Here is a 26,694-nt window from a genome sequence, read left to right as displayed (position 1 = left end):
AACTCCTCAAAATCCCCTAGTCAATCGGAGCACACACCAATACACCTGAATACATCACAGAATATACATTTCATCTCTTCGTCCAATAGTATTTTTTACGTTCGAGTGAATCAAGATGGCCGCGAAAACTTTGTAAACGGAAACGTTTATTTTGATGACTGGAAGAAAATTGCATGCTCCAATTAATATCTTTAATCAGAGTGATTCGAACTGATATTAAATGAGCTTTGATTGTCAAGAAATTAAATAAATGTAGATGACAATGACCGAGGAAACACAACAATCTGAGACTGCCGCACAAAATGAGGCACAAACTAGTTCTCCAGATGTCGGAAAAATTAAAGACAGTAAAAAAGAAAAATGCCGGCCTATGACAAAGGTATTATTGAATAAAGTGGAACCGTAAATATCACGAATCATTTAATATCAAGCGAAAAAATGTTCTACTATATAACGTATTATACACTTGATAAACAAGAATGACAGATTACTTTCAAGTATTTACACTACAATATTTTGAAAAGAATGTTATTTGTACAATGAGTATTAAATAAAGTACTGTATTCAATTTTAAATAAAGTATTCATGGTTATGATGGTAAAAATAATATTGCAATTGACATTGAGAAGAGTTTTTACTTAATTTTATGGAACAATTCTATATATACCTTGTTTGTTGAATAAAAATAGAAAAGTATTTGATTGTTACTGAAATAATAACTTAGAAAAGATTTCATGAAAAATATAAAATACAATTTTGCAGCATATTGTAATTCATAAATAATCAATAATCAGAGAAATATATTTTTAGGTAGTAATACGCAGATTACCCCCAAGTATGACTCAGGATCAATTCTTAGAGCAAGTTTCTCCATTGCCAGAGCACGATTATCTTTGTTTTGTAAAGGCTGACATGTCTATGGGACAATTTGCCTTTTCTCGTGCATATATTAATTTTATGGAACAACAAGACATTTTTATGTTCAGAGAGAAATTTGACAATTATGTATTTGTTGACTCTAAGGGCACAGAATATCCTGCGGTGGTAGAATTTGCACCCTTTCAAAGGTTACCAAAAAAAAGAGTAGGCAAAAAAAAAGATTTGAAATGTGGTACTATAGAATCAGATCCTTATTATATAAGTTTCTTGGAGAGTCTAAAAAATCAAGAGGCTGAATCCAATATAGCCCAGCCAAAAACAGAGTATTCATATCAACCACCCGATAGTAAGTTGTTTTCCATGTGGTGTAAAGGAAATAGACCTATATTTATGTTGCAGTACACATGTATTTACATTTTTATATTGCTGATACAGATACACCAAAAAAAGTTACAACTACACCGCTCTTAGAATATGTAAAACAACGTAAACAAGAAAAACAGCGTCTTAGAGATGAGAAACGCGAGGAAAGGCGGCGGAGAGATTTAGAAAGGAGACGAACGAAAGACGATCCCATTATATCTAAGGTAATACTACAATTTGTACCTGTATCGTGTATTACCACATTCAAACATCTCAAACTGACTTTCAGCGTGACAAATACAGTATAGAATATAAAAGTGATAAATCACTACTATCGATGGTGTTAAGTTTACATTTTAAGTATTATTCTCTACTGTATTTGCTGATACTAATCTTTTCACACTGCAGTCCATATGTAACATTGAAGATAACCAGACCAAGTATCTCTTCCTTTCTACTTCCTCAACCATCAAGTCGGAAGATGTGTTTCTTGAGCATTCTATTGAAAACATAAATATACCCCACAAATATAAAGAAGAAGTATCCAGTACTGGAATTCTAAGTACAACACCGTCGAAAAAGAATTCCTTGAACATGCAACAGCAGTCTTACAGAAGTGAAAACACAGAAGTATATGTAAATTGTGTTAGAAGTGTGTCTCATATTAATGAGCAATGGCGTTATAGCAATAAACAGCCAAAATTCTTTTACTTTTATCAAAGAAATTATAAAGATAAAGATCCCAATTGCAGAAAAGATAATTATAATCATTGGAATAACATGAAAAACAATTATATTTATAATAATGCCAAATATACATCACAATATATCAACAATAAACATTATTTTTCTTCGTTATCGAAATCACAGTTTACTAATTTACACAAAACTTGGAAAATGCAAATACCGGCAGAAGTATCAAAATCAAGAAGTTGCAATATTGTGTTCGATTACCAGAAACTTTATCCTTTTAAAAGTCTTTGTGGAAAAGGATTGTCAGCGTATCGTAAAAATTCATGAAACTGGAACTGCAAATGATTGACATGGAAATTTATGTTATCTACTTACTGCATGTTAAAGTAGCTTTGAGGAGAAAGGGATTATTTCTCATTTATGCGATTTCGATCCATACTATATATACTTTTTTCTGTATGATAATTGTGTGCTAAATTTGTATACATTTATTAAGATATAAATAATTTATTGTCGACTAGTTTGTATACATTAAATTTTGTAAGAGAAATTGTTTTTAGAAAAACAAAGTGAAACTTTTGTGTTACTTTATTGTAATTTATGATGAAATTTATTACAATAAGTTCAATTAAAATTTCTCATTCAAGCTAACAATGTATTATTTAATATGAAAATTTCATTCTGTTATAGGTATTGAAAAATCCAGATCTCGATAAAGAAATATGTAGAGATAACAAAGAAAATAAAGAGGAAAGAGAAAAACTTTCACCTAAAGATATAAAAAATCGAATTAAAAAGGATGATAAATTACGTGAAAAAACATCTCGAGATCGAGATCGAGATTCGAAACCTATAACAAAAGGATACAGAGATAGGGTTGAGGATAGAAATAAAGACCAAAGGGATTTAAAACATCAGAGACGTCATGACGATAAAAAGGTTTATGGAAGACGCGATGAGAGAGACACTATAAAAGATGATAGGAGAAATGATGGGAAAGATGACAGAAAATGTGATTATAAAGAAGACATTAAGGATTGTAGAGAAATAAAGATTGAGGAAAAGCGGGGTAAAAGTTACGAAAAAATGAGGCAAGAAAAGAAAAGACTTGCAGAAACGAAAAAGCAAAATGTAGAGTTTAATATTGATAATGAAGGTAGTGCAAAGTTGAGAAGCGAAGAGGATGATTCTCAGAGAAAAGAATTTCAGGTTGATTCTTTTGTAAATATCAGGGAAAAAGAAGAATGTGTAAGTGATAAAGATGATATTGAAAATCGTATAACCATGGAAAAGGGAGAGACCAATGAAAAAAGAGGATTAGGAGAAACTATACAAGATGTTGAGCAGTCGAAAGACCAGCCAAAAATAGGTAAGAGCTTTTTAACATCTGTGGATGAAAAATTCTGCAGCACTGCTAAGATCTACATTTCCAAATGTTTACAGAAAATCAATCAGCCGTTGATGAAACTAACAAAGATATTGAAAAATCTAAATCTACCGAACATATCAATAAAGGAGAAAACGATGATGAGGATACTAACGAAAAGCAAGATTCAAAGGTTACAAAGAGACGAAGTTCACTTGAGAGTGGAGGTGATGGAGGTACAGGCGACGGAAGTTGTTTAAGACGACACAAGTCATTAGATGGGGGAGATCAAAATAATCTACAAAAGGCTGAAAATGAAGAGAAAGAGAAAGATAAAAAAGATCCACGATTAGAGCGTAGAATTAGAAATAAGGTACATATCAGTTTTGTAATTTTTACTATTTAAAAGTAATTTATTCGACAGTGAAGCTAATATATAATTTTTCTCCAAATATTTAAAGGATCGTCCTGCTATGGAGATTTATCGTCCGGGAATGGGAAAATTTAGTAAACAAAGATTAGAACGAGAAAAATCAAATAACGACGAAAGAGCGTCTCTTTCACAAAGCCCAACTCCAAATCTCAACCCATCCAACCTTTCTAAACCAGGAAAATCTGGGACAGAAGTACGTTCTATGACATTTAAGCGTAGTGTTAGTCGTGATTTGGTATAACAGATACTGAATTTTATAAATTTCATTAAATATTAGCGATACCTCTGTGAAAACCTGTGTTAATATAAAAGATTTTTACACTAGTCTCTCTTGCGACATACAGTATCACACAGTGTATCTATTGTACACAAATGCATAATAAAATACAGTGTCCTACTTATAGCTGAAAAACTCATGCAACCACAAATTGAATAAACATATGCACGTATAAGTATGGGATCAAAGATTGTTCATAATATTTGAATTAATTTACTTGAAATAATTCGGTGTCAATATGAAATTTACCGATGCTTAACTGCAAACAGATTGTTATTTCTTAACCATTTGAGTGCCGCATGAGGTGATTCGAATTTTTCTTTATTGTAGTCCTAACTTTGAGATTTAGATAGCATATCCTAGCAAGCAATTTTTGTTTCAATTTTAAAAACCACAAAACTGAAAAAAAAAGAAAAATAGATATTTGATCTTCAAAATGTCGCCACATTTTTCACTTCTGGTTTTTTTTAATCGTAATACTAGTTTTAAGAACACTTGACCTCAATTTTCTTTACTCATTAGTTTAAGGATTTTAACTTTGTTGAAATATAAATAAACCCGTACACAAAAGTTTTCTAATGAAAGTTTATGACAAAAGAGCTCAAAAGTTACATACCTTAAAATATCGCATTTTAAACAAAATATTGAAGGTACAAACAAAATGTTCACATGAACTTGTACTTAAATTCACCCACTCTTATAAATCTCATTAAAAAGTAACTGTTCATTGTATGTTTGAATAGTGTAAAAATATCACCAAAAGAATTGCATTCTGGTAAGATGTACTATGTAAACAGTTTTCGTACTTTCAATATTTTTAAAGGTAATGGTCTGTTTACACTGAAGCGCGGACACATTGTATATTACGTTTCTAGCCGATTCTTTACTTTGTGATATAATTACCATTAAATTTTACTTGATTCATTAAGAATTTTCTAATACATGTTTCTTAATAATCTTAATTTCAATAATTATATGATGTCCAGCTAGTCATAACAAATAATGTACAAAACAAACTTGAGAATTGGATACTAACAACTGACTGGTATAATTATGAATAGTTAATGTATGAAACTCGTGTAATTAATTCTTTCTACTGGTATGAAATTTAACCGTTAAGTTCCTATCATATAACTTAATGTTAAATATAATTTTGAGTACTTTCTCATAAGAGAACCTGTATGCGTGCGAGCGCGCGCGCGCGCGAGTATGTTTGGGACATACTTTGCAGTAGCATAAATATGTCAGTTTCATATGTATATATTCTGTGCAATGTTATAATTATTACATTAAATGTTCAAAACTTGCATTGAAATAAATATTTCTATAATTTTAATTTTACATAAACAACTGTAACTCCGTTTTTATAACTCAGTATTTAAAGGAATACAAATATAAATACTCAGTATTTATAAAATATATTAATTCCGTTCAAACTAAATATTTTCCATAACTATATAAATATATACATTTTATAATTCTAGTTCAGAGCTTCACAGATTTAGAAACAAATATTATACATTAGTTTTACTAAATTCTCAAATATTTTAACGTTTCTGTGTTGACTGAGATAAACGTGCTGAGGTTCTTCTTCGCGGAGTAGCTGGAGGCGTCTCAGAATTCAGTTTATTTCTTTTTTCTGCTGGCAATGCAAATGTATCGGCTGGAGAATTTAGATTTTTCCTTCGAGTTCTTAATTCTTTTGTCCTGACTAATATGAAAGTACAAATAAGTAGATGTCGTAAAATAGTACTGTCCAACACAACACACATTTTGTGTTTCACCAACCAACAGATAATTTTTATAGATTTTAATCAGCTAAATACAAATTTGAAAAACGGATTCCGGATTTGTATTTAGTGCATTAAAATATAAGAATCGTCTATTGACAGTGTAATTACTTATTTTTAATAAGAACAACGCATACCTGATCCAGCAGGAGTTTTCGCTGGTGTAATTACAGTCTCTGAATCCAAATTGGAACTTGATTTATTTGTACGTCTAGGAGTTTTTGCATTCGAAGCACTCTTTGCTGTTACAATTTTTAATAAAATAATAAATAGTTTATACATAACAGAAATTTGAAATATTCTGATTGAATAGAATTTATAGATAAGGAAAACACACCTTTTACAGGTGCATCAGAATCACTGCCATCATCCTCTTCATCGCTAGAATTCTTGTGTCGTCTCCTATGTTTTCCGTGTTCTCTTAACTTCGGCACGGAAGGCGGTGGCATTGCTTCGACGTCGTTTTGTTGTAAGTTCTCTGTATTCTCTGTGCTTTTAAGCAGTTCTTTCGTTTTTTCCTCCAACTCCATGGCAGCAGCTTTCATATTTGGTTTCCTCTTTGTCTGTTCTATTATAGTTTGCACAGCTTTCAAAAATTGCTTGTTATGAATCTTTTCCTTCAGCATAGGTAAGCTCTCAGCAAAATATCGTATACCTAACAGACATTTAAACACACATTAATATCACATGACTCTTTTATTTCGAGGACAACAATGTTTTACTCACTCTTTTGACTAAATGGCAAAAGTGAGAGACAATATGAAAAGTCCCGCCACTTTCGTTCCGTGGTGGCTAATTTAAGTCTAGCACAAACTTTATTGATTATTGAATCGATATGTGCTTCTTTTTGTAACAAGCCTAATATGTATCTGTAATTTAAAAAAAGTATAATCCCAAAAGCTCATACAGTTAATCTTCCAATTTTGAGTACTGATACAAACTTCATAATTTCTTGGAAATCAGATTCATTTAGATCTGAATCTGAATCGGTTAACCGAGATAAAATATCGGGCACCACATTATACAAAGCATTGGCTTTTTGCGAATAAGCTTTGAAGAACTGTCTCGCCTCTTCGCGAATATCGGTGTCGTCGTCAGTAATACAAAGAGCTAGTTCTGATATTTGGCCCCTTACGCGTACCATGTCTCTCATTATAAGACTCGATAAAATACGAACACAAGTGCTGCGTACTTGTAAATTTTCGTCTCGTAGCCTGAAAGATAGTCGTATATTAGTTTATAACAATAGAATATTTCAAGTCCGAAATTACCTGCCATATATATGTTTCATCCACGGTTCTATCAAGTTAGGAAATCTCGTTGTAAGATCGCTTATCCCAATAAGGACATTCGCGCGAATGGCAGGATGCGGTGAACGCTCTAGTATTGTGATTAACAGTTGTAATGATTCTTCGCAAAGTCTAGAACTCACGGTCATCATCTTAGTAAGTGCCAAAGTCCCAGCAGCTTGTATGTCCTCGTTATTGTATTTGTTAGGATTTTGACATACGTCTAATACCAATGGACTGTAAAATAGATTTCGTATTATTTGGTACAATAAAAAGTATACATTACAGATGGTCGGGACGGGTCGAAAAGCAAACTTCTAGCATACATGTATTGATATTATTTACATACACAAATTGTGCTAGCAGTCCATCTCCAGTTACAACATGATTTTCAAGAATATCATTTATAAGCTCTGCATCTGCGTCATCTACTGCCCCCTCAACAGCTTCCTCTCCGTTATCTTCCATAATTACGCTTGTCTAAACGCAAAAGTGAAACAGTAATTTGGTTTTAAACTAAAAATAGTAACATGAATACTGTATGCAATAACTAAACAAAAATATTGTACTTCTCTAATGCGAAGTTGTTGTCTTGCACTAATTGGAGTAATGCTGGTCGATTTACGCGACCTTCGATTCCCTTTATCTGGATGCTCTCCTTTCTTTAATTTCCGTAGAGCGTCTCTTCGCTTTAATTCTTTATAGACCGATGTGTCCAAATGTACCATTTCTTTGATGGCAATATGTCCAATTATATAAAACAATTTAGAGCGTATATAAAGTGGAAAAAATTTGTGCGTTGAAGTATTATTGTTAAATTGTTCTCGGTTATATATACATAGTATCAATTGTTGCATCAAATGATCAGGTTGATTTGCTAGCTAAAAATTCAAAATATTGTCTATAAAATTTCAATACTTCAATAATGAAATGTTAACATTTGTAATTATATAAATCATTCATTTACGTGATAAATAGCGTTAATTGCATCCGTCACAAATGATATATATCCGTCTTCTTCTTTGTTAGTAAAGTTTTCACTCAGTAATGTAAGAATTTCTTTAAACATTTTATGGTCATTGGGATACCTACAGATTTTAATAATCAGTTATTATATCTTTTCCAAATTACTTGTATAATTTTACACTTTGGTTTACCTATTCGCGGCTTTCTTAATATCAACACTCGTATTGTTGATCGTTAACAATGATCTACATGTATCTCTGGCCAAAAGAAGGTCCGTTTTCGCTCGTGGTCCTAAACCTATTTTGATTAATACTTCTAGATTATCCGCCACAATATTAGTCTGAACTTGAGCTATCATTGTTATTAACATTAAAGCCGATCTGCTATCCAAAGCATCGATATCTGGTATTTTCATGGAAAAGTATTCCCACAGGACCTAAATTAAATTGATTACAATGTAGAATACAACATACACAGTACAAATCGTTTTGTACCATAGAATTATATATAATATTAAATGTATTACTTGCAATTCTTCGTTACCCAGATCTTTATTACTCCACCATGTTACAACAAGCTGATTTAAAGCTTGGCTTTGACCAGGTTGAAGTGATTTCAGTAAGCCAATTAAAGCTTTTACGCGCATAAGAGCAGTTTGACGACTGGAATTCGTACTTTTATTGTCTTCCAAATATATTTGCTTGTAGACATCAGCCAAGTTATTACGTACTGACTGATCAGGGAGAAATATTTGAAGCAGAGCATTACGTACAGCAGTTGCAGCTCCATTTACTCCAAACTGATATGCAGTTCCCAGAAAAGCACATGCTTCAACAGCATCACCAGCTGTTGTAGAAAAAAGTAATTTTTCTGCCATAGAAATAGCAACTTCTAATTCGGTGGCAACTTCCAAACAATTCTAAAATGAAAATTGTTAACTAAGAGATAACATGAGAAGCCGTTTTTAATAAAAAAAAAAAATAAGAAATTTAAATTACATACTCTCCAGTAGTCTACAATCCGTTTTTGCGCTTCTATTTTCTTTATTTCTCTACTTTTATCCGTTGATTCTGAATTCGTAATCTCGTTTGTGTTATCTTTATTATCTTCTGATTCCATAAATGTTTTTAGTAACAGAATGAATAGAAATTCTTCTTTTGCTTCGAAAGGTAAAGTTTTCAGTTGTGCATTTTGGTTCAATTTAATACAAGAATTCCATAATAACGTCACTGCTTCGTAAACTTTTTCTTTTAACATAAGTTGTCGGACGTGTTCAAATGCTTCATCAGGATTGATATTTTCTGCATCTTCCTCTTCGTCTTCAGTTTCTATATCATCTGCATCATCTAAATTCGTAAAATGATGTTATAAGCATGGCTTTGGGTTTATTGTATCTTATACATGTACATATATATATATATATATGTACATATATATATATTTAATGCGTATACTTTTATTTTGATTGTCTTCCTTGCTTCTGTTAATAACTTTCTTCAATGATTTTCTTATTTTTGGAAGTAAACCGTTCCATACTTCCAATCTTTGCCCATCGCCGCGAGCACTTTTACTAACACTTTCAGTTAACAAGTTTTTATATTCTATTTCTTCCTTTTCTAGTGAATGAAAAATGTCCTCTTTGTTTAACTGTAAACGTTTTGTTCATTTAGTAATTTTATTCAATTAATAAAATGAAATCAAAAAAGTATATTACCATTACTTACCTTAGCAGCATAAGGATTGGATTGAAGTAATGCACGTAACAGTTGCAGTGCTTGCTTTCGCACACTTGCACTTTTATCTTCTAATCGTAATGTTGTAGCAGCTAGGAGATTTTTTTGTCTTGCTAGAGGAATAGCTCCTTCACAAGATAAACGTTGCCAAACTTGTAGAACTTTCGATCTTGTGTAAGCATTACAATCTAAAATGTGGTCTTGTAAATTATTAAGACATTCGTCGCGTTGAAATTTTTGTTCTGGTGTAAGGTCTTCCCCAGTCAGTGCTTTTTGTACAACAATTCCCAAAACAGAAATTGTAGAATTTCTCATAGTGTAATGCTATAGAAAGTATTTAATAGACCTTGAATAAATACGAATACATATTTTCAATCTGATTAATATGAAGATGCTTACTTCACTAGCTAAGTAATCCATCAGTTCATCAAGAATAGGAAGTACAATGTCCGGTCTAGTAGTAGCAATAGTTTCAAGAAATACAGATAAATTACGACCATCAGCTTCAGATGGTTCAGACTGATCGATTTCCTTCATTATTTCTTTTATTAAGCCGTTACATCTACATTCAGTAACCATATGAACAACACCAATAGCTATATGTGTTGCTAATACATCATGAAATTTAATCATCTAAAATAATAGCATATACATTTAATTTCTGTATCTAAATCAACTTTTAATTATTCAGTATACATATATGTTGTAATTATTCAGTACACACCTGGATAATTTTTACTACACAGCTTATACCGTGATTGTATTTTTTAACAGCAATTCCTAAAATCTTTTCAAAGAGAAAAAGAGTTTCAGTCAAATAATATCTCAATGCTAAGAATTAAAAAGACTTACCTCAAAAATTGTTTGCCTTATATGTTTTTGTTTTGCTTCTTTGCTTTGTTCCAAAATTTTATAGCACATTTTAGTCAGTAATCTGCAATATAAAATGACAGTTAATTAATGTTTAGCTTATACAGTAAGTACAATATTTAGCACAATCTGTAAACTTACACAACAAATGTATCCTCAACTATCGGAGGCTGCCAGAGCCTATGTAATGGTAAATGTAATAATCTGTAGACATATTCTAATGCCTTTTCTTTAGTACTTTCCCATTCTTCTTCCATATCAGACTTGGTAGATTTTTTCTTCTAAAAAAATCATGTTAATAAAAAAGTAATTTATTTCTGCAATAAAATGAAATTATGTAAATGACAAATGAACAAACCTTATTAGTTAGTTTGTCACTTGCTTCTTTACAGATTTCTTCATGTATGTGACAAACAAACCAAGAGAATACATATACCAGCATTTTAGAAATGTTTAAAAATCGTGTTCTATTTTCTTCTTGTAATTCGTTTGTGCTCTCAAATGTACTTTCCATATCATGGACCAACATTTCAATGGCTTCATAAAACAATATTTGAAGTAGACAGAAATTCATACAAATTTTGATAAGTCAAGTAAATCATAATCCTTTTTACCTTTCTGAATTCTTGTGAAACCTCTTAGTATAATTGGTAACTCAACTTTCTTGCCATGAACAATTATAGAAAAGAATGTATCAAAGTGTTTTAGAATAAAATCAATTCCATTTTCTTGAAGATCTGATCTTGCTTCTGCAAGGAAATTTTAAGTTTATTAGTAAGTACTCCAAGTATTTTTCTTTGCATAAACAAGGTAACATAAGTGTTAATAAGGAGATATTCGTATACATAGTTTACTGTTTGTATTAGTACAGGATAGAATATATTACATGTAATAAGAAATAGTACTCATTAGATACCATTTAAAGCTTGTGGGATCATCCTGATTGGGATCATTGATTTAACGAAATACCCATTCCGGTTCGATTCCAAAAGTTCATCTTTGTTTATAGGAATGACGAAATCCTCAATCATTTTGATTAATTCTTTAATATGTAAAGAGTCTTCGAAAAATCCTTTTCTTTTGTATTCAAAATTTCAAAACGTTTATCCACTATAAAACTAACACTTTCACGATATGAAACGTGACACACAATATTAAACAGCTACATATATACAAAGAAGCGTTAAATTTTTAAATTCATTGGCACCAACAAAATAATAATTAAATTCAAATCATTTCAATCACAGATTTAAGTACTTAAGTAATTTACAAAATCCAAGTGATAAGTAACTTTTTTTATATATTAATACTTTTATCGTGTATCATGTGAATTATTTATTTATTTAAGAACAATTTGTATCCAACAATAACATATATATTTGCACGTTTAGATTGGCAGGATTGCGGTACCATTCAAATTTGTGATTTTACACTAAATATAATTAAACGACGCTATGACCTCAGAAGTAGAAAAAAATATATTTCGTATTAATAATCAATTGTGTGAATTTTCTCCGGATGGCAGATTCTTTGCACTCGTGTATCAGGCGAATTTAATTGTAAAAAGTAGCAAAACTACCGAGTCTATTCACACATTCGTGTTTACAGACATAATCGAGGTTAGTGTATGACATTAAATCAATCAGAAGTATTTTTATCTAGCTTTTACAATTATTTAATAGTATAAAATGAACGATTAAAATGTTAACTAATTATTAAAACGAATAAAATTTTTCACATAACCTAGTTGTCTTTCATTTTATCACAGTATTTAGAATGGTCTAGAAATAGCGAATATATTTTATGTGCCAACATAAAAAAAACTATTATTCAAGTATACTCTATTCATTATCCTGAATGGCAATATAAACTTGTCGAAGGCAGTGCAGGTTTAGAAAGTATTACTTGGTCACCTGATAGTAAACACATTTTAATATTGTCAAACTTTAATGTAAGTAACTTTTTAATTTCATTGATACCATTCAAATTTACATTTCAACATTTTAAGATAATTCAAATCAACAGATTCAGATATCTGTATGGTCTTTGGAAAATCGGAATGTAAGTCATATACAAAACGTGAAGTCTTCTTTTCGTAATTTATATTTTAGTCCAAATGGCAAAAAATTGGCGATAGTAGTTTCAAATGAGGGTGATGATACTATAGAAATTTATAAGACAGATACATGGAAATTATACAAAGTGAGTAATTACAAATTATTATTAAAGATAGGATAAAGAATTTCATTTATTGTACAAAAATATATGTTTTACGAGTCTAGTAATTCTATGACATCTATATCATATATTTTAACAGTATGATCAGATCCACAGCTCGCTAGTTGCAAAATTTTTGATTCTTCTTTGCATGGTCGGAATTTAAGTCTTCTTACAGTTAAGTGATGTGCATCAGAAGTACTATATACCATACATTTTGACCAAGAAATGCTTTTGTCGTTAATTTTCAATTTCTGAATCTCTATACAACCTGTTTCAAATCCAATCGCTAGAAGATAAACATGTTCAGCAATGGTTTGAGTAGAAAATGAAAGTGCTGTAACAGAATCTTTCATACTAAAGCGTGTGACTGGAGCAATTGTATTATCTCTAATTACTGGGCTCCAAATTAAAATATTTCCATCTCTAGATCCAGTTGCAAAATAAGACGAATCATGTGTCCATGAACAGCACCATATTATACGAGTATGGAAATTATCTTTCTTTGAACTGGTTACAATTAAATTATATGCATTATCGTTGTATTCAAATAATGACCATCTTCTATCTCTAGATACAGATAGTAAATATTTGTCATTAGGCGAAAATTCCATTTGTGTAACAGTCAATTGGTGAGCCATAAGTTTCTGAATTTGTGTCCAAGTACTCGTGTTCCATAAGAGTATCGCAGAATGCTCTGGTAAGGTTGATTTACATGCAGTTGCTAACATTTTTCCATCGTGTCTAACAGCTATAGAAAATATTTCATATCCATGGCCATAAAGCTTTTGTAATTCTGGCCATAATGTATACTGCATTAACTCTTCTTCTGTTGGAGGAATATAATCCTCATCTTCACGACTACTTATATCAGTTTCTGTTTTACTATTATTTTCAGTGAATGTTGCTTTATTTGTTAATCCTAGAGCTGGCACCGATGCGCTATCTCCTACCATATTTTCAAAGTCATCAACATTGGCAATCTTTTTCAAAGAATTTTTAAATGCTGAAGGAGCTGTAAAGATTCGTATCACTTTTTCTTCTGCACCCGAAGCAAACATATACGGAGTTAACATAGCTAAACAAGACATATCATATCCATGAACCTGTGGACGTCCAATTTCATGCCAAAATTCTGTTGCTTTATCTTTCCATGGAGCATGGATTCTTGTTGTTTGATCTGTACTTGCGGTAACAAGAAACCTACAATAGAATAGCAAATGTAGAAGTGTTCACTGAAAATCATTGTTACAATTTTGCGCACAAACCTTCCTTTTGGATCCCAGCAAAGATCTACAACTTCAGCGAAATGACCACCTGGTACAGGTTTTGGAATCCAATTTTTTGCTTTATCTGAGTATTTCCAAATATGAAATGATCCTTGATATCCATGTGCTAATATATTCAATCCATTATTGCTAAATTTACAGCCATAGAAACCTAATGAATTACCACCAACTTCTCCTACTCTTACTTTTTCTGACCATATGCCAGTTATTTCATCTGGCTCCCAAATAATCATAGATTTATCTATTGAGCAAGATAATAATCTTAAAATTCTAATTTTGTTACTTCTTTGCTGTGGGTACCAGTGCACACCATAAATCCAGGCTTCATGCCCATGAAGAACAGACTCTAAAGTGACATTATATTTAATATCATTAGCCACGAATACTTGTTCTTTCAGACGTAAACCATTGTTCAAGGGTTCTGTGATATTTACAGAAATTTTCCATAATCGTATCATAGCATCTTGAGAACCGCTCGCCAGCAAAATGCTATCATCTGTAATATGCTGGAAATCCATGCAACGTATCCAATCTTCATGACCAGTTAAAACTAGTACCCTAAGAAAATTTGATTCCTCTATAATTTCAGAACTTGTTACATACAATTCGATTGTTGAGATTTCTGTTGCAACAGCCAAAAATGGTAAATCTGTATTTGGTAAATAAGAAAAGCATGCCTCTATTGGTAATTTCTTTCCAAATGTAAGTGTCTGAAGACACTGTACCTTATTATGTTCATTTCTTAACCATATTTTTAAATCTCCTTTGACTGAACCAGTACATATTAATAATTTGGGAAACGTTTTCTCATTTGGAGAATCATGAGCACAAAGATATAAAGAGTTACTAATTGTGAGAGTATCACCAACTTCAATAATATAGGTACATTCAAAGCATTCATTTACTTTGCTCCAAATAATTGCAGTTCCATCTGTGGAGCTTGACAGTAGTTCCCATTCGGCTTCTATATTTCTGTGTTTAATCCATCGTACCGTATTAATACGTCCTTTATGCCGATGAAGTGTATTTGTTACTTTTCCTATTTTTGAGATGGATGGATCGTAAATTACAACGGCATGACATGATGCGTAACAAATAAGTCCATTTCTTCCCCAGTCCGCCGAGTGCGGAACTCGATTACAAGCACACGATACATAAGACATCATATTCGTTATGAATTAGTAACAAATTCAACTAAATAATTGTCAAACTAATAATCTAACCTCAAAAAACTCTAGTACATTAAATACAAAGAGGAGGTTCTTTGTTAGATATATAAATATATATACAGTGATACACGCGGTCGACGTTCAATTTAAAAATGGTACCTTCAACGATTAAAGTCACTAGATGTTCATACTGTTTATGGCGCGAAGATAACGTATTCGCGTAATATTTGGTATAATAATCTTATTTGAATTATCTTCTGTTTAATTGTAATTTATAGAAATTAATATGTGAACGTTTAAGTACTATCGATGGAATATGTTGGTCACCAAATAGTGAACTATTATGCATATGGTGTTCATTTAGCAACGAACCAAAGTTGATTATTTATTCAAATGTATTGGAGAGTGATATAGGAGTTTTCTGCCCCACACAATCTACTAGTTCCTCTGAAATAGGATATCAGCATCATAAAGAATTAAAAGGAATTGAAAGTGTAAAATGGATGCCTAGTGGGCAATTGTTGGCTGTAACCGGATATAACGAAATGGTACAATCTTACGTATTTCAATTATTTTGTATATTATTGCCTTGATTTTTCATTCGGTTAAATTACGATCTTTGCGTAAATTTTTATACAGCTTGTTTTGTTAAATCATGTAACATGGAAGCCACTTTTGCAATTGCATCTTGATCCAATTATCCAAGAGAATTATTTACACAAAGTATACGAGGAACGCGTAATTCAAACGAAGTTGACAAACAAGATTACAAGTTCCCAAAATAAACGTATTTGTAAGTAAATATTTCGGGAACCACAAAATACAGTGCTACAAGTAAAATAACAACTACATATTTGCAGTGGAAGAAAAATGTGAACGTCCAATCAATATAAAGATCGGCAAAAATGATGACATCGACAGATTTTCAATTGCTAAATTCGATATTTTGGAGTTCAGTTTTTGTGGACAATATTTGGTCATAAGACATCAACTTTATCCCACAGCATTATGGATATGGAATATTGTCGATGATTATCTCGATTATTTACTTCTCGAAAATAAGATCGTAGGTTAGTATCTTTTTAAAATCATAAAGATTTCATTTCTTTTGCAACTCAGTGTGGTTTGAATTTTCAGCTGTCAAATGGAATCCTACGCGTGCTCAACTTTTTGCATTTTGTGAGTGCGCTCATATGTTTGAATGGACTCCCCAGAAGGCAACATGCCTGCCCACTCCACGGAATATAACAGTATTAGACGCTCGATGCCATCCACAAGGGAATCTTTTACTACTTTGTGGTTACAACAAAGCAATTATTTATCAAAATGAAAATAAATCATGATTGGATGAAAATAAGAATTTTCTTTGTTTTTCTTTCTTTGTACTATTATATTTCTCCAGATTTGTATTATTCAAAAATGATAATACAGGGTGTCCCAAGGAAGTTGTACGTTCTTGAAAAAGGTGATTCTTAGGGTCAAATTGAAGTGACTTTTCCCGTTACGAAAATGTTCTTCACGGCTTTGTTAACAAAGCCACAGAGAACATTTTATCAAAGGAAAATGCTGCTTCAAGTGATTTCAGGAATCACCACTTTGAAGGAAGTGCAACGTTTTTGGAACACCTTGTATATTATTCTTACAATTAGTGCCGCGTTTTTATCCTCATTGCTCACCATCCCACCACACATCCAATGGTACTGTTGCACAACCGCGAAAATTTGGGTACTATGATTGGGTGATTGATCTACTCCAGGGCTGCAACTTGTTTTCCGCCGCGAGCCACACGACGCTCCCACCATTCCCCCTCTACAATCTCCTCGGAATGACAGCAAAATCGATTGAAAACAAAATTTTAAACAAATGCCGAGAAATCTTGTTGTCTCATTCTGCCGCGCTTCGCCTCGCTTGCTTTCTTCGTTGCGCCCAATCCCCTCCTCCAACGTCCATCGCGTAGAGAAGAACATGAGCGAAACGGAGCGCGGCAAAATGAGACAGCTACGATTCTCCTTTTCCCTGTGACTGCCTAGCTTGTGGGATGACGTCGTACGCAGTGGAGGTTTCTTGTCGAAAAAGGAAGATAGGGGAAAGAGCCACGAGTGGCTCATGAGCCACCAGTTCAGCAGTTCTGTTATAGAGGAATGAATCGCGGCATCCCGGACCCTTGCTATTCTCATCGGTACACGTACGCGCCGACCTAGCGGTGTGTGAGTGTGCCGAGGCACGGCTGTTCGAACGAAGCTACGGCAGCGCCGTTGTTTACGATGTCCACCACGCGTGCTCAGATCGCCTCTCTGACAAGCATCATGCGACCGAATAATGGAAAATGTTGCTCGAAAACGCAAAAGTAGGACCTGTCTGGTGGCGAGCGGTCTAGATTTATCCTTCATCCACCGCTTTCGACCACTGACATGCCCCATCTTTGCATTATCGAGCTATGAATCGCGGCATCCCGGACCCTTTCTATTCTCATCGCGGCATCCCGGACCCTTTCTATTCTCATCGCGGCACGGCTGTTCGAACGAAGCTACGGCAGCGCCGTTGTTTACGATGTCGGCCACGCGTGCTCAGATCGCCTCTCTGACAGGCATCATGCGACAATGATCGGAAACAGAATACAGCGCTCGTAGCGAAAAATGCCGGAACTATATTTAAACGAAATAATAGCTGCAGGATGGTTTTTCGGGGGCGGCGATTTCTGTGTTTAATACGTAATTATACAATACAATAAAAGTTGCATTGACATTGTATATGTCACCGCTAGATCGCTCGCGTCCAACGTTCTCCATAAGAACCCGGTTATTTAAGAAAATGTGTCCTTATGTGTAAATTCTGCCGCATTTTGCAAATTACGCCTAGAAAACGCAAAAGTAGGGCCTGCCATTTGGCGAGCGATCTAGATTTATCTTTTACCTAACGCTTTTCACCCTTGAAAAGCCTCATCTTTGCATTATCGAGCCATAAATCGCCGCCTCCCGAACCCCTGCAACCTTGTACGATCTAGCGTTGTGTGCGGCACACCATGGCACACGCACACGGCACGCACATTGTCTTTCGAGCTTCTCCTAGCGGCCGTTTGTAGCGTGAAGATCGCTAGGAAGCTTCTCCTAGCGGCCGTTTGGAGCGTGGCGAATCAAGGCCACGTAGGAAAACTGGACCATAAGTTGAGATAACTGAACTGGACTATTCCTACATCTCGTCTGTGATATTAGTTCCACAATACTAGTTCCGACCGATACGGTAGGATGTGACACAGAAATGGTAAAGGGGTTCTAGATGACTCTAGAGCCCCGCGGACGTTAGACAAAAAAATACATTGGGTGATTGGTCTACTCCTGTACCTCGTCTGTGACTGTCAGTGGTGACTGTACATCAATTAGAACTATATTGTATATATGTATACGTACGTAATTTACAATAAAGTTTTAACCTTCTAATATATAGTTCATGATTTGCAACTGTCACTGCGAGATGCACGTTACATGTATGAGAATTTTAACCTGCTTCTGTAAATGTCCAAGAATATAAGTAACAATATTTTTTAAGCTAATTTATACAAGAATAATTTTATTTAATTGTTAACAATGGACCATAATAGTATTGAATTGATGAAAGAGATTTCGTTAGAAGGAAAAAATGTTGGGAAAAGCTTCACGTAAGTTGAATATACATGTGACCATTTCTAAATTAAAATAAAAACTTAATACACTATTGAACAATTAATATGTGACGAAAGAATTTTTTTTTAAACAATTGGAAACTTTAACAATAGAATCAGTGTTAATAAAACAATTGTTTCATGTAATTTGTACACATATTATTGTGTTTAAATAATTATGTTATATAATAAATTTATATATTTCTGAATAGGAGTGCATCGAGTAAGAATAAATGTAAATCAGAAAGTCCTCGTCCAAACAAACTTAGAGTCGAATTACAAACATTAAGGATATCGGAAGAATCAGAACGACAACTCTATGACACGTTGAAACATATTTATGGCTCTGTATGTAATATAAACATTTTTATTAATCTATTATATTGTACTTTATATCTTAAACTATATTATTAGAAAATAACATAGATTCTCCACAGAGTTTTAAACTTTCTGATGCATCAGAATTTGAAAATAAGAAATCAAATTTGGAGAAACAATATTGGGTAGAAAGGGGTAATTTGGTTATTAAAGGAATAGTGGATTATTCTTCTAAGGATATCACACCTAAAACTGAGGAACAAATTACTAGGCAATTTGCAATAGTTAAATTGGAAAGTTATGGGTAAATACAAAGCAATACAAACAATATAATATAATCAACAAATTAATATACATTATAATCGATTACATTGATTTTAGTTTTCATCAACCGCATTGCATAGAAGCATTGATACATACAAAAGGTGATATGGGAAAAGCTCTAGAAATACTATTTTCTAAATATTATATGGTTGAAAATACCGTGAAAAATAAAGCATCTAGCAATGTTGATACAACAGACTTTCTAGAAAGACGACAAGATGAAAAAGAGGCACTTGAATCTATTTATGAAGAAATGTTTACAGAGAAAATAAAGAATCAAATTTGGAATGTGCAAGTTAAATTGGATTATTTAGTGAGAAACAATGATATAGAGCAAGAAGTAAGACAGATTAAGTTACAACACGAAAAGGAAAAGGAGAAGAAAGAAGTATGCAAATTATTTATCCACAAAAAATGTAAATTTGGAAAGAAGTGTAGATTTTTGCATCAACAACCGCAGGTATTAAAAATGCCTGAGAGAGAGGATCCACAATTTACATTAGAAATAAGATTTCCTGAAGGTATTACATGAAATCAAATAAATCATGTGACTGAAATGTAAAATTTATGTTAATTTTCTGCTATTAAAAGGCACTGTATTTTTATATTTCATTAGGTTGTAAATATCCGTACGAACCGCCATTTTTCTACTTTTATAAAAATGATGGTACGTTTTCGAGTATACATTGTTTAAGAGTAGGAAGAAGATTATATAATGAAGCATTATCGTTAGCCGAGAACGACACTCCATCTATTTTTTCTATAATATCTCTTTTGGAAAATGAATATGAAATGAAAACATATTTAGAAGAAAATAAAGAACAATTTCTAGATAAAAATGATATACTTTTCCCAAAATCATTAGAGGCCGATGGTGATCTTGCTACACATCATGAACTGGGCACTACCAACAGAAGGAATAGAAATAACATTACATCAGAAGAGATAATAAAAACGGATGATTTAATATATGAAAATTTTATGGAAAAACAAGATAGTTCCAAATATAAAAGAATGAAAGAAATTAGGAGAAAACTGCCAGCATGGTCTAAAATGGATAATATTTTAGGAACGGTACAGGAAAATCAAGTTACCATAATCTCAGGTGAAACAGGATGCGGTAAAAGTACACAGGTAACTAAAATTATTTATGTTGTGTTTTAATTCGAAATTGAAAACGTCTTAATATATTTGGTATATTTTAGGTGCCACAATTTTTGTTAGACGACTGGATTATAAATAGACCCAACTCAAAAGAGCATGTTAATGTGATATGTACGCAACCTCGAAGAATAAGTGCAGTGGGAGTAGCAGAAAGAGTTGCATCAGAAAGAGATGAACGTATAGGCGACACGGTAGGATACCAAATAAGATTGGAAAGCAAAATGTCTAATAAAACTCGATTGACATTTTGCACAACTGGAATATTATTGCAAAGATTATCTATGAATCCAGAATTAACTGATGTAACTCATGTTATTGTCGATGAAGTTCATGAAAGAAGCGCAGAGAGGTCAGTTACTTATTCTGTTAACATGTTCTGTGCACTTAAACATTACAATTTTTCATTTAGTGACTTCCTATTGATGCTCCTAAAGGAATTGTTATGTAAAAGATCAAACCTGAAAATAATACTTATGAGTGCAACACTTAAAGCAGAAGCCTTTTCCTCTTACTTTCGAGAAGCTCCTATTTTACACATTCCAGGAAAAACGTTTCCTGTGGAGCAAATCTTTTTGGAAGATATATTTGAATGGATGAATTACGTGTTTGAAGAGAATTCAAAATACACGCGTAGAATTAGAGGTGACTGGGAACAGTTGCAAATAGATTTAGAAACTGCTGAAGTTGAAGGCGTTTCCAATGCTGCAGTTAAAGAATCAATTCAAGACGAGAATTTGACGTTAATGCAAATCGTTAGTAGATATCACGATTATAGTAGACAAACGCATAAAAACTTGTATGTTATGGACCACGACAAAATTAATTTTGAGCTTATAGAGGCGATATTGGAATGGATTATTTTTGGATTACATGATTATCCTAAAACAGGTTCAATCTTAGTAAGCACATTCTACTATTTTTTAAAAAATAGTCGAATCGTATACTGTATTTGATATTTACATTTCAGGTATTTTTACCAGGATTTGCTGAAATCATTTACTTGAAAAATCAGTTAAATGACAATAAAAATCTTTCACCAAAGACTGGAAAGTTTATTATTGTGCCATTGCATTCAAGTTTATCCAATGAAGAGCAAAATTTGGTGTTTAAAAAAGTTGGTGATGTTCGGAAAATCGTACTGAGCACAAACTTAGCTGAAACGTCTATCACTATAGATGATTGTGTTTTTGTAATTGATAGTGGAAAAATGAAGGAAACTAGATTCAATTCTAGCCAGAATATGGAAAGTTTGGAAACGTGTTGGGTATCGCAAGCAAATGCATTGCAAAGAAAAGGTCGTGCTGGACGTGTAATGCCTGGAGTATGCATTCATTTGTACACTTCATATAAGTATGTTCAGTTGTTTAATATTAATTTATGTTTAACAGCCTATAATAATAAAAATGTGTAATATTTCATTTTTCCAGATTTAAATATCACTTTTCAGCACAACCGGTGCCTGAAATATTACGAATTCCTTTAGAACCCTTACTTTTACGTATTCAACTGCTACATAAAGGAATGAAGGTAGACTCGCATCAAATTTTAGGTAATAACACTTATTATTTTTATCTGTTTCCTGTTTTTATCGGGTAAAATTTTAAAATATAAAATGTTTTTTAGGCAAACTGTTAGAACCGCCAACAGCTGCAAATATTCAGAGCGCCATTAAACGTTTACAAGATGTCGGTGCATTTAATTCTGAATGTACATTAACTCCATTAGGCCATCATCTCGCGGCACTGCCTGTAGACGTACGAATTGGAAAATTAATATTGTTTGGAGCCATTTTTTGCTGCCTCGATTCCGCACTTACCATTGCAGCATGTTTGTCGCATAAAACTCCATTCACCATACCATTTGAGAGGCGACACGAAATAGATGCCAAAAAAGAATTTTGCACAGCCAATTCTGATCACTTAACTGTACTTAAAGCGTATAAGGTAAATGTTCAATGTCAGTGTATACTAATATAAAACAGATATACATGTTTTTTTTACGATTTGTTTCATAGAAATGGTTGGAAGCATGTACACGCAGTAATTACGCAGGCCACGTTTTCGCTAATGAGAACTACTTATCCGTACGTACGTTGTACAGTTTAGCAGATATAAAGTATCAATTTTTAGAGTTATTGGTCTCTATTGGTTTTGTTCCTATTAACTTACCCAAACGACAACCAAATGTTGACAAAGTCCTAGAAATAACTGGGTGTGAACTAAATGTCAATAACGATAATTACAAACTTCTCCAAGGTTTGCTTTGCGCTGCTCTTTATCCTAATGTTGTGAAAGTTTTCACACCAGAAAAGTCCTTCCAAATACAATCTACTGGAGCAGTTCCGGTACAACCAAAACCAGAGGAACTTAAATTTCAAACGAAGAGTGATGGTTTCGTCAGTATTCATCCATCATCCGTTAATTTCCACATTGGTCACTTCCCTAGTCCGTATTTAGTATTTCAAGAAAAAATTAAGACGAGCAAAGTATTTATCAAAGAAATCACAATGGTGCCGATCTTACTGCTGATTTTATTTTCCGGCTATGATTTGAACATAGAACTACATAATGGGCTATCTATTATATCATTAGAAGATGGTTGGATTTTACTCAGTGTCGAATCCCATAGGGTAAGGTCAATAATATTGTTTAAATATTATGAAATACTTGTATGAACATTGTTTATGTGTTTGTGAATTTATACGAATATTGTTTAGATTGGTCAACTGTTACAACGAATGAGGAAAGAATTGGTCCAGTTATTGGAAGAAAAAATGAAGGATCCACTTTTAAATCTTCTAAACCATCAAAATGGAAGAAAAATTATACAAACAATTGTGAACGTAGTAACAAAAGACTAGAGCAGTTTGTAGAGACCAATGTTGTTACGTTCGTTCCCGTTGCTGGAGTGTATACGTGCGTGAGTGCATGAGTGCGCGCGTCCGTGTGAGGTGTGCATGCGTGTGGTGTACAAGACGCCGCGTTGGGAGAACTCGTTTATAATCTACATACTGTAATATAGTGTTTTGTAAATAAATTAATCATTCATTTTACGTGACATCGTTCCGTTACCCATACGTTTTTTAATTGTTTCACCGTAATATTAAAAATAAGAAAAAAAGATTTTTTAACTGAATATTTATTTTTTATTGTAATCACTTTCATACGATAGAAGTTGGTATCAACTTTCGATAATAATTCTAAAATATTTGAGAGAAATAACTAATCAAAGATAATATCAGTCTCTCTTTGATTATGTTTAAAAGTAGCATTTAGGGGAGTACGCATATATGTAGTGGGATTATCATCATCGTAAGTACGCGCATGCGTAGTGGATCCATAGATTGATTAAATCCCGGTAATACACGTGGTTGCATCGAAACATGGTCATTTATTAATTGAAGAATTACACGTAAACAAATATTTCGTTCAGTTATTATTATTTGTTTTAAATTGAAAATTATATGTAAAAACAATTAATGTTGAAAATTAGGATTTTAACATAATAATATAAGAATCACAATGGAAACGGACGAGGTTATAGTGGAGAAAGTTATAGAAAGTGTTTCAGACGCAAAACCTAATGAACAAGTGTCAAGTAGTAAAGAAAATAATGGTAAATCAACTATCATTGAAGATACGTCAATGGCGCAAAATGAAAATGAAAAAAAAATTGATTTTGAAGTAAATCAAATCGGTATTAACTGTGATAAATCTTTAATTGAGAATAATACACTAAATAGACAAAGTTGTAACACTACAAATGGTGTAAATAGCCAACAAAAATCATTTACTAACACGAGCATAAATCATAATGAAAAATTTATTAATGATGACAATAATAAAAAAGTTACAAATGATTTGGTAGTTGGAGACTCACAGCAAACAGATGACATTTGTATTATACATGGAAATAGCAATGGTATATAACTTTTTAATTATAAATATTATATCTACAGTATATTTAATGTAAAAAATGCTAAGGTTCATTATACTTTTTTACAGGAAATAAATTATCTTCTCTCACAGCTATAGCTTTAGAATATGGAAATTCGGATTCAGAAACAGAAAGTTCTTCAAATCTTAATATACAAAACAATGACCAACCTATTGTTTTGAAAGAGGTGCAAATGCAATCTTACAGAATTAATAATAAGTCATCAAGCGAAGAAAGTGATAGCGAAGATGATTCTAGTAGTATTAGTGATTCTTCAGTGTTAATTGAATCAGATGATTCTGATGGTGATAATACAAATAAGTCAGTTCATAAGCAACATAGAATTACTTCAATCTTATACTTGTTATGTTTGATATTTCAATTATTTCTTGTGTTTTTAGACCAAAAGGAAAGAAAAAAACAAACAAACAAAGAAATGATGAATTAAAAAGTGAATTAGACGACTTACCACCTATTGAAGATTTAAAAATTAGCGTGCCTGAAGTACTATGTGATCCACTAGGACAGGTATTGATTAATTATAACTGTATATTTTAATAATATGTAAATTAATATAGTACATCAAATACAAAATTTTAGGTTGCATGGATGGTTGAACAATTAGTAGTTGTCCAGCCAAAACCAGATAAACCTACTTTAAATTTGGATACCATTTTATTTGTTGATAAAGGAAAAAGGGCATTAGGTAAAATATTCGATGTTTTTGGACAAGTGAAAGAACCCCATTACTGTGTCAGGTTCAACAGTTCAGAGCATATTCAGGAATGTGATATTAAAGTAGGCATGACTGTTTATTATTGTCCAAATACGGAATATACATCTTTAGTATTTTTGCACGAGTTAATGAAGTAAGTCTACATATTAATATTAATACGGAATTTAATTGAATACTACTGTATAACATTTCATGATTTGTACTTTCTCAGAATTAGAGGTATAGACGCAAGTGCAGATGAACCCCCAGAATTTTCCGACGATGAGGAAGAACGAGCTTATTATGAGAAATTAAAACAAGCAAAACAAACGTCTAAGACGAATGAAGGAGATGTACCTTTTAAACGGAAACGTGCTTCGAGTAAGTTTTTTAAATACTAGTGGCCCCTATTTCATGTATACGTAAATACACGTATACACGTGTAATAACATGGGTACCCGTGTATCTTATAACGTTGAACAGTTGAGCATGAATTTATTGCTGTCTCGCTTCTAACATCAACAGTAGAAAAGAATCCGATCGGAAAACAAAAAAGCATCAGTTGCCGAAATCTCTTCGGTACACGTCCAAAATCGTAGACTCAACTCGATGCAAGTAATATGTATTTACACTTTTAGGTCCCAATGCTGGATGGCAATCGAGTCATCCATGGAACAGAAATAAACAAAAGAATAGAAAAGGATATCAGGGACAATTTCCTTCCACGCAAGCTGGAAGTCAATTACAGAATCCGTGGGTACATCCATATCAAAATAATTGGTCAAGCATTCCAGGAGGTTTCCATTCAGATGGCGCTGAATTATATGGATATGGAATTTATCCACCTGCATTACAGTCAATGCAATATGTAAACCCTAATGTAAATACTATGAATCAAAACTTATATAATTCGCACAACTATTACAATGAAGATGGAACAACGGCACCTTTGAATCCTAGAATTCCGTACAATATGGGCCCAAGAGTTAATTCAGAACATTTACTCTATCAAAATCGACCCAACTCGCCTTCAAGTTTAAGATTCCGAAATGCTAATGTAACTTGGGAACCACAGATGATGACAAGAATGAATACACCGTGGATATCTTTACCACCGCCACCACCACCCCCACCCCCTCCATCATCATCCCCTTCGTCACCAGGCACAAGTTGAAGACTTCTAATGTTATTATTGTAATTTTACTTTAATACTATTGTAATGTAAAAATATTGTATTATAATACA

The 26,694-nt window shown here is 32.7% G+C and overlaps 6 protein-coding genes across 7 annotated transcripts; 4 read left to right on the top strand and 2 right to left on the bottom strand.

The window, feature by feature from the left end:
- Positions 1 to 84: 84 nt before the first annotated feature.
- Upf3 (UPF3 regulator of nonsense mediated mRNA decay) lies at positions 85 to 5,285 on the top strand. The gene is made up of 6 exons (XM_076805422.1): positions 85 to 379; positions 811 to 1,225; positions 1,315 to 1,466; positions 2,626 to 3,304; positions 3,379 to 3,674; positions 3,763 to 5,285. The coding sequence occupies exons 1-6, from the start codon at positions 257 to 259 to the stop codon at positions 3,973 to 3,975; spliced, it is 1,878 nt and encodes a 625-aa protein (XP_076661537.1). The 5' UTR covers positions 85 to 256; the 3' UTR covers positions 3,976 to 5,285.
- A 192-nt stretch (positions 5,286 to 5,477) lies between these two features.
- Positions 5,478 to 11,795, bottom strand: Cap-d2 (CAP-D2 condensin subunit). Of its 2 annotated transcripts, none has more exons than XM_076805419.1 (21): positions 11,576 to 11,795; positions 11,274 to 11,408; positions 11,018 to 11,196; positions 10,801 to 10,940; positions 10,642 to 10,723; positions 10,514 to 10,576; positions 10,189 to 10,422; positions 9,781 to 10,113; positions 9,511 to 9,703; positions 9,059 to 9,402; positions 8,583 to 8,975; positions 8,248 to 8,492; positions 8,058 to 8,178; positions 7,660 to 7,971; positions 7,440 to 7,570; positions 7,073 to 7,327; positions 6,743 to 7,015; positions 6,528 to 6,670; positions 6,139 to 6,456; positions 5,939 to 6,043; positions 5,478 to 5,722 (listed from the first exon to the last, which is right to left on the bottom strand). In XM_076805419.1, exons 1-21 carry the CDS (start codon positions 11,688 to 11,690, stop codon positions 5,559 to 5,561), a joined length of 4,278 nt encoding a protein of 1,425 aa, XP_076661534.1. In that variant the 5' UTR covers positions 11,691 to 11,795; the 3' UTR covers positions 5,478 to 5,558. The 2 variants fall into 2 exon arrangements, with proteins under 2 accessions (XP_076661534.1, XP_076661535.1); XM_076805420.1 differs by having other exon boundaries at positions 9,059 to 9,393.
- Positions 11,796 to 12,047: 252 nt separating this feature from the next.
- On the top strand, positions 12,048 to 16,781 carry LOC143365338 (WD repeat-containing protein WRAP73). Its single transcript, XM_076805424.1, has 7 exons — positions 12,048 to 12,278; positions 12,428 to 12,610; positions 12,685 to 12,861; positions 15,613 to 15,882; positions 15,974 to 16,127; positions 16,195 to 16,404; positions 16,472 to 16,781. The coding sequence occupies exons 1-7, from the start codon at positions 12,114 to 12,116 to the stop codon at positions 16,675 to 16,677; spliced, it is 1,365 nt and encodes a 454-aa protein (XP_076661539.1). The 5' UTR covers positions 12,048 to 12,113; the 3' UTR covers positions 16,678 to 16,781.
- Positions 12,793 to 15,489, bottom strand: Elp2 (elongator complex protein 2). The gene is made up of 2 exons (XM_076805421.1): positions 14,145 to 15,489; positions 12,793 to 14,079 (listed from the first exon to the last, which is right to left on the bottom strand). The coding sequence occupies exons 1-2, from the start codon at positions 15,329 to 15,331 to the stop codon at positions 12,930 to 12,932; spliced, it is 2,337 nt and encodes a 778-aa protein (XP_076661536.1). The 5' UTR covers positions 15,332 to 15,489; the 3' UTR covers positions 12,793 to 12,929.
- Positions 16,782 to 18,766: 1,985 nt separating the features above from the next.
- LOC143365333 (putative ATP-dependent RNA helicase DHX57) lies at positions 18,767 to 23,853 on the top strand. Its single transcript, XM_076805418.1, has 12 exons — positions 18,767 to 18,989; positions 19,205 to 19,340; positions 19,430 to 19,614; positions 19,692 to 20,155; positions 20,251 to 20,768; positions 20,840 to 21,147; positions 21,208 to 21,697; positions 21,766 to 22,148; positions 22,226 to 22,347; positions 22,422 to 22,741; positions 22,813 to 23,427; positions 23,515 to 23,853. The coding sequence occupies exons 1-12, from the start codon at positions 18,919 to 18,921 to the stop codon at positions 23,656 to 23,658; spliced, it is 3,756 nt and encodes a 1,251-aa protein (XP_076661533.1). The 5' UTR covers positions 18,767 to 18,918; the 3' UTR covers positions 23,659 to 23,853.
- A 270-nt stretch (positions 23,854 to 24,123) lies between these two features.
- Positions 24,124 to 26,630, top strand: LOC143365330 (uncharacterized). Its single transcript, XM_076805412.1, has 6 exons — positions 24,124 to 24,719; positions 24,803 to 25,055; positions 25,136 to 25,262; positions 25,335 to 25,603; positions 25,682 to 25,830; positions 26,088 to 26,630. Exons 1-6 carry the CDS (start codon positions 24,320 to 24,322, stop codon positions 26,621 to 26,623), a joined length of 1,734 nt encoding a protein of 577 aa, XP_076661527.1. The 5' UTR covers positions 24,124 to 24,319; the 3' UTR covers positions 26,624 to 26,630.
- Positions 26,631 to 26,694: the final 64 nt, after the last annotated feature.

The sequence above is a fragment of the Halictus rubicundus genome, chromosome 2, assembly GCF_050948215.1.
Source record: "Halictus rubicundus isolate RS-2024b chromosome 2, iyHalRubi1_principal, whole genome shotgun sequence".
NCBI lineage: Eukaryota > Metazoa > Arthropoda > Insecta > Hymenoptera > Halictidae > Halictus > Halictus rubicundus.
The sequence above is the reverse complement of the archived record's forward strand: the minus strand, read 5'-3'. Positions and strand labels throughout refer to the sequence as shown.

Bases quoted from the DNA above. Each gene is read 5' to 3' on its own strand.
- Cap-d2 (XM_076805419.1), bottom strand. From the start codon at position 11,690: ATGATTGAGGATTTCGTCATTCCTATAAACAAAGATGAACTTTTGGAA. The intron at 8,976-9,058 runs GTATGTAATTTA...TTTTCATTTTAG, and splicing joins GGATTGTAGACTACTGGAGA to AATTGTTTGGAAGTTGCCAC. The intron at 6,671-6,742 runs GTTTGTATCAGT...TTTAAATTACAG, and splicing joins GATTTCCAAGAAATTATGAA to ATACATATTAGGCTTGTTAC.
- Elp2 (XM_076805421.1), bottom strand. From the start codon at position 15,331: ATGATGTCTTATGTATCGTGTGCTTGTAATCGAGTTCCGCACTCGGCG. The intron at 14,080-14,144 runs GTTTGTGCGCAA...ATTCTATTGTAG, and splicing joins TGCTGGGATCCAAAAGGAAG to GTTTCTTGTTACCGCAAGTA.
- Upf3 (XM_076805422.1), top strand. From the start codon at position 257: ATGACAATGACCGAGGAAACACAACAATCTGAGACTGCCGCACAAAAT. The intron at 1,226-1,314 runs GTAAGTTGTTTT...TTGCTGATACAG, and splicing joins TTCATATCAACCACCCGATA to ATACACCAAAAAAAGTTACA. The intron at 3,305-3,378 runs GTAAGAGCTTTT...AAATGTTTACAG, and splicing joins GAAAGACCAGCCAAAAATAG to AAAATCAATCAGCCGTTGAT.
- LOC143365338 (XM_076805424.1), top strand. From the start codon at position 12,114: ATGACCTCAGAAGTAGAAAAAAATATATTTCGTATTAATAATCAATTG. The intron at 12,279-12,427 runs GTTAGTGTATGA...ATTTTATCACAG, and splicing joins TGTTTACAGACATAATCGAG to TATTTAGAATGGTCTAGAAA. The intron at 15,883-15,973 runs GTACAATCTTAC...ATTTTTATACAG, and splicing joins TAACCGGATATAACGAAATG to CTTGTTTTGTTAAATCATGT.
- LOC143365330 (XM_076805412.1), top strand. From the start codon at position 24,320: ATGGAAACGGACGAGGTTATAGTGGAGAAAGTTATAGAAAGTGTTTCA. The intron at 25,056-25,135 runs GTCAGTTCATAA...TTGTGTTTTTAG, and splicing joins GATGGTGATAATACAAATAA to ACCAAAAGGAAAGAAAAAAA. The intron at 25,831-26,087 runs GTAAGTTTTTTA...TTACACTTTTAG, and splicing joins TAAACGGAAACGTGCTTCGA to GTCCCAATGCTGGATGGCAA.
- LOC143365333 (XM_076805418.1), top strand. From the start codon at position 18,919: ATGGACCATAATAGTATTGAATTGATGAAAGAGATTTCGTTAGAAGGA. The intron at 19,615-19,691 runs GTAAATACAAAG...CATTGATTTTAG, and splicing joins GTTAAATTGGAAAGTTATGG to TTTTCATCAACCGCATTGCA. The intron at 20,156-20,250 runs GTATTACATGAA...ATATTTCATTAG, and splicing joins AGAAATAAGATTTCCTGAAG to GTTGTAAATATCCGTACGAA.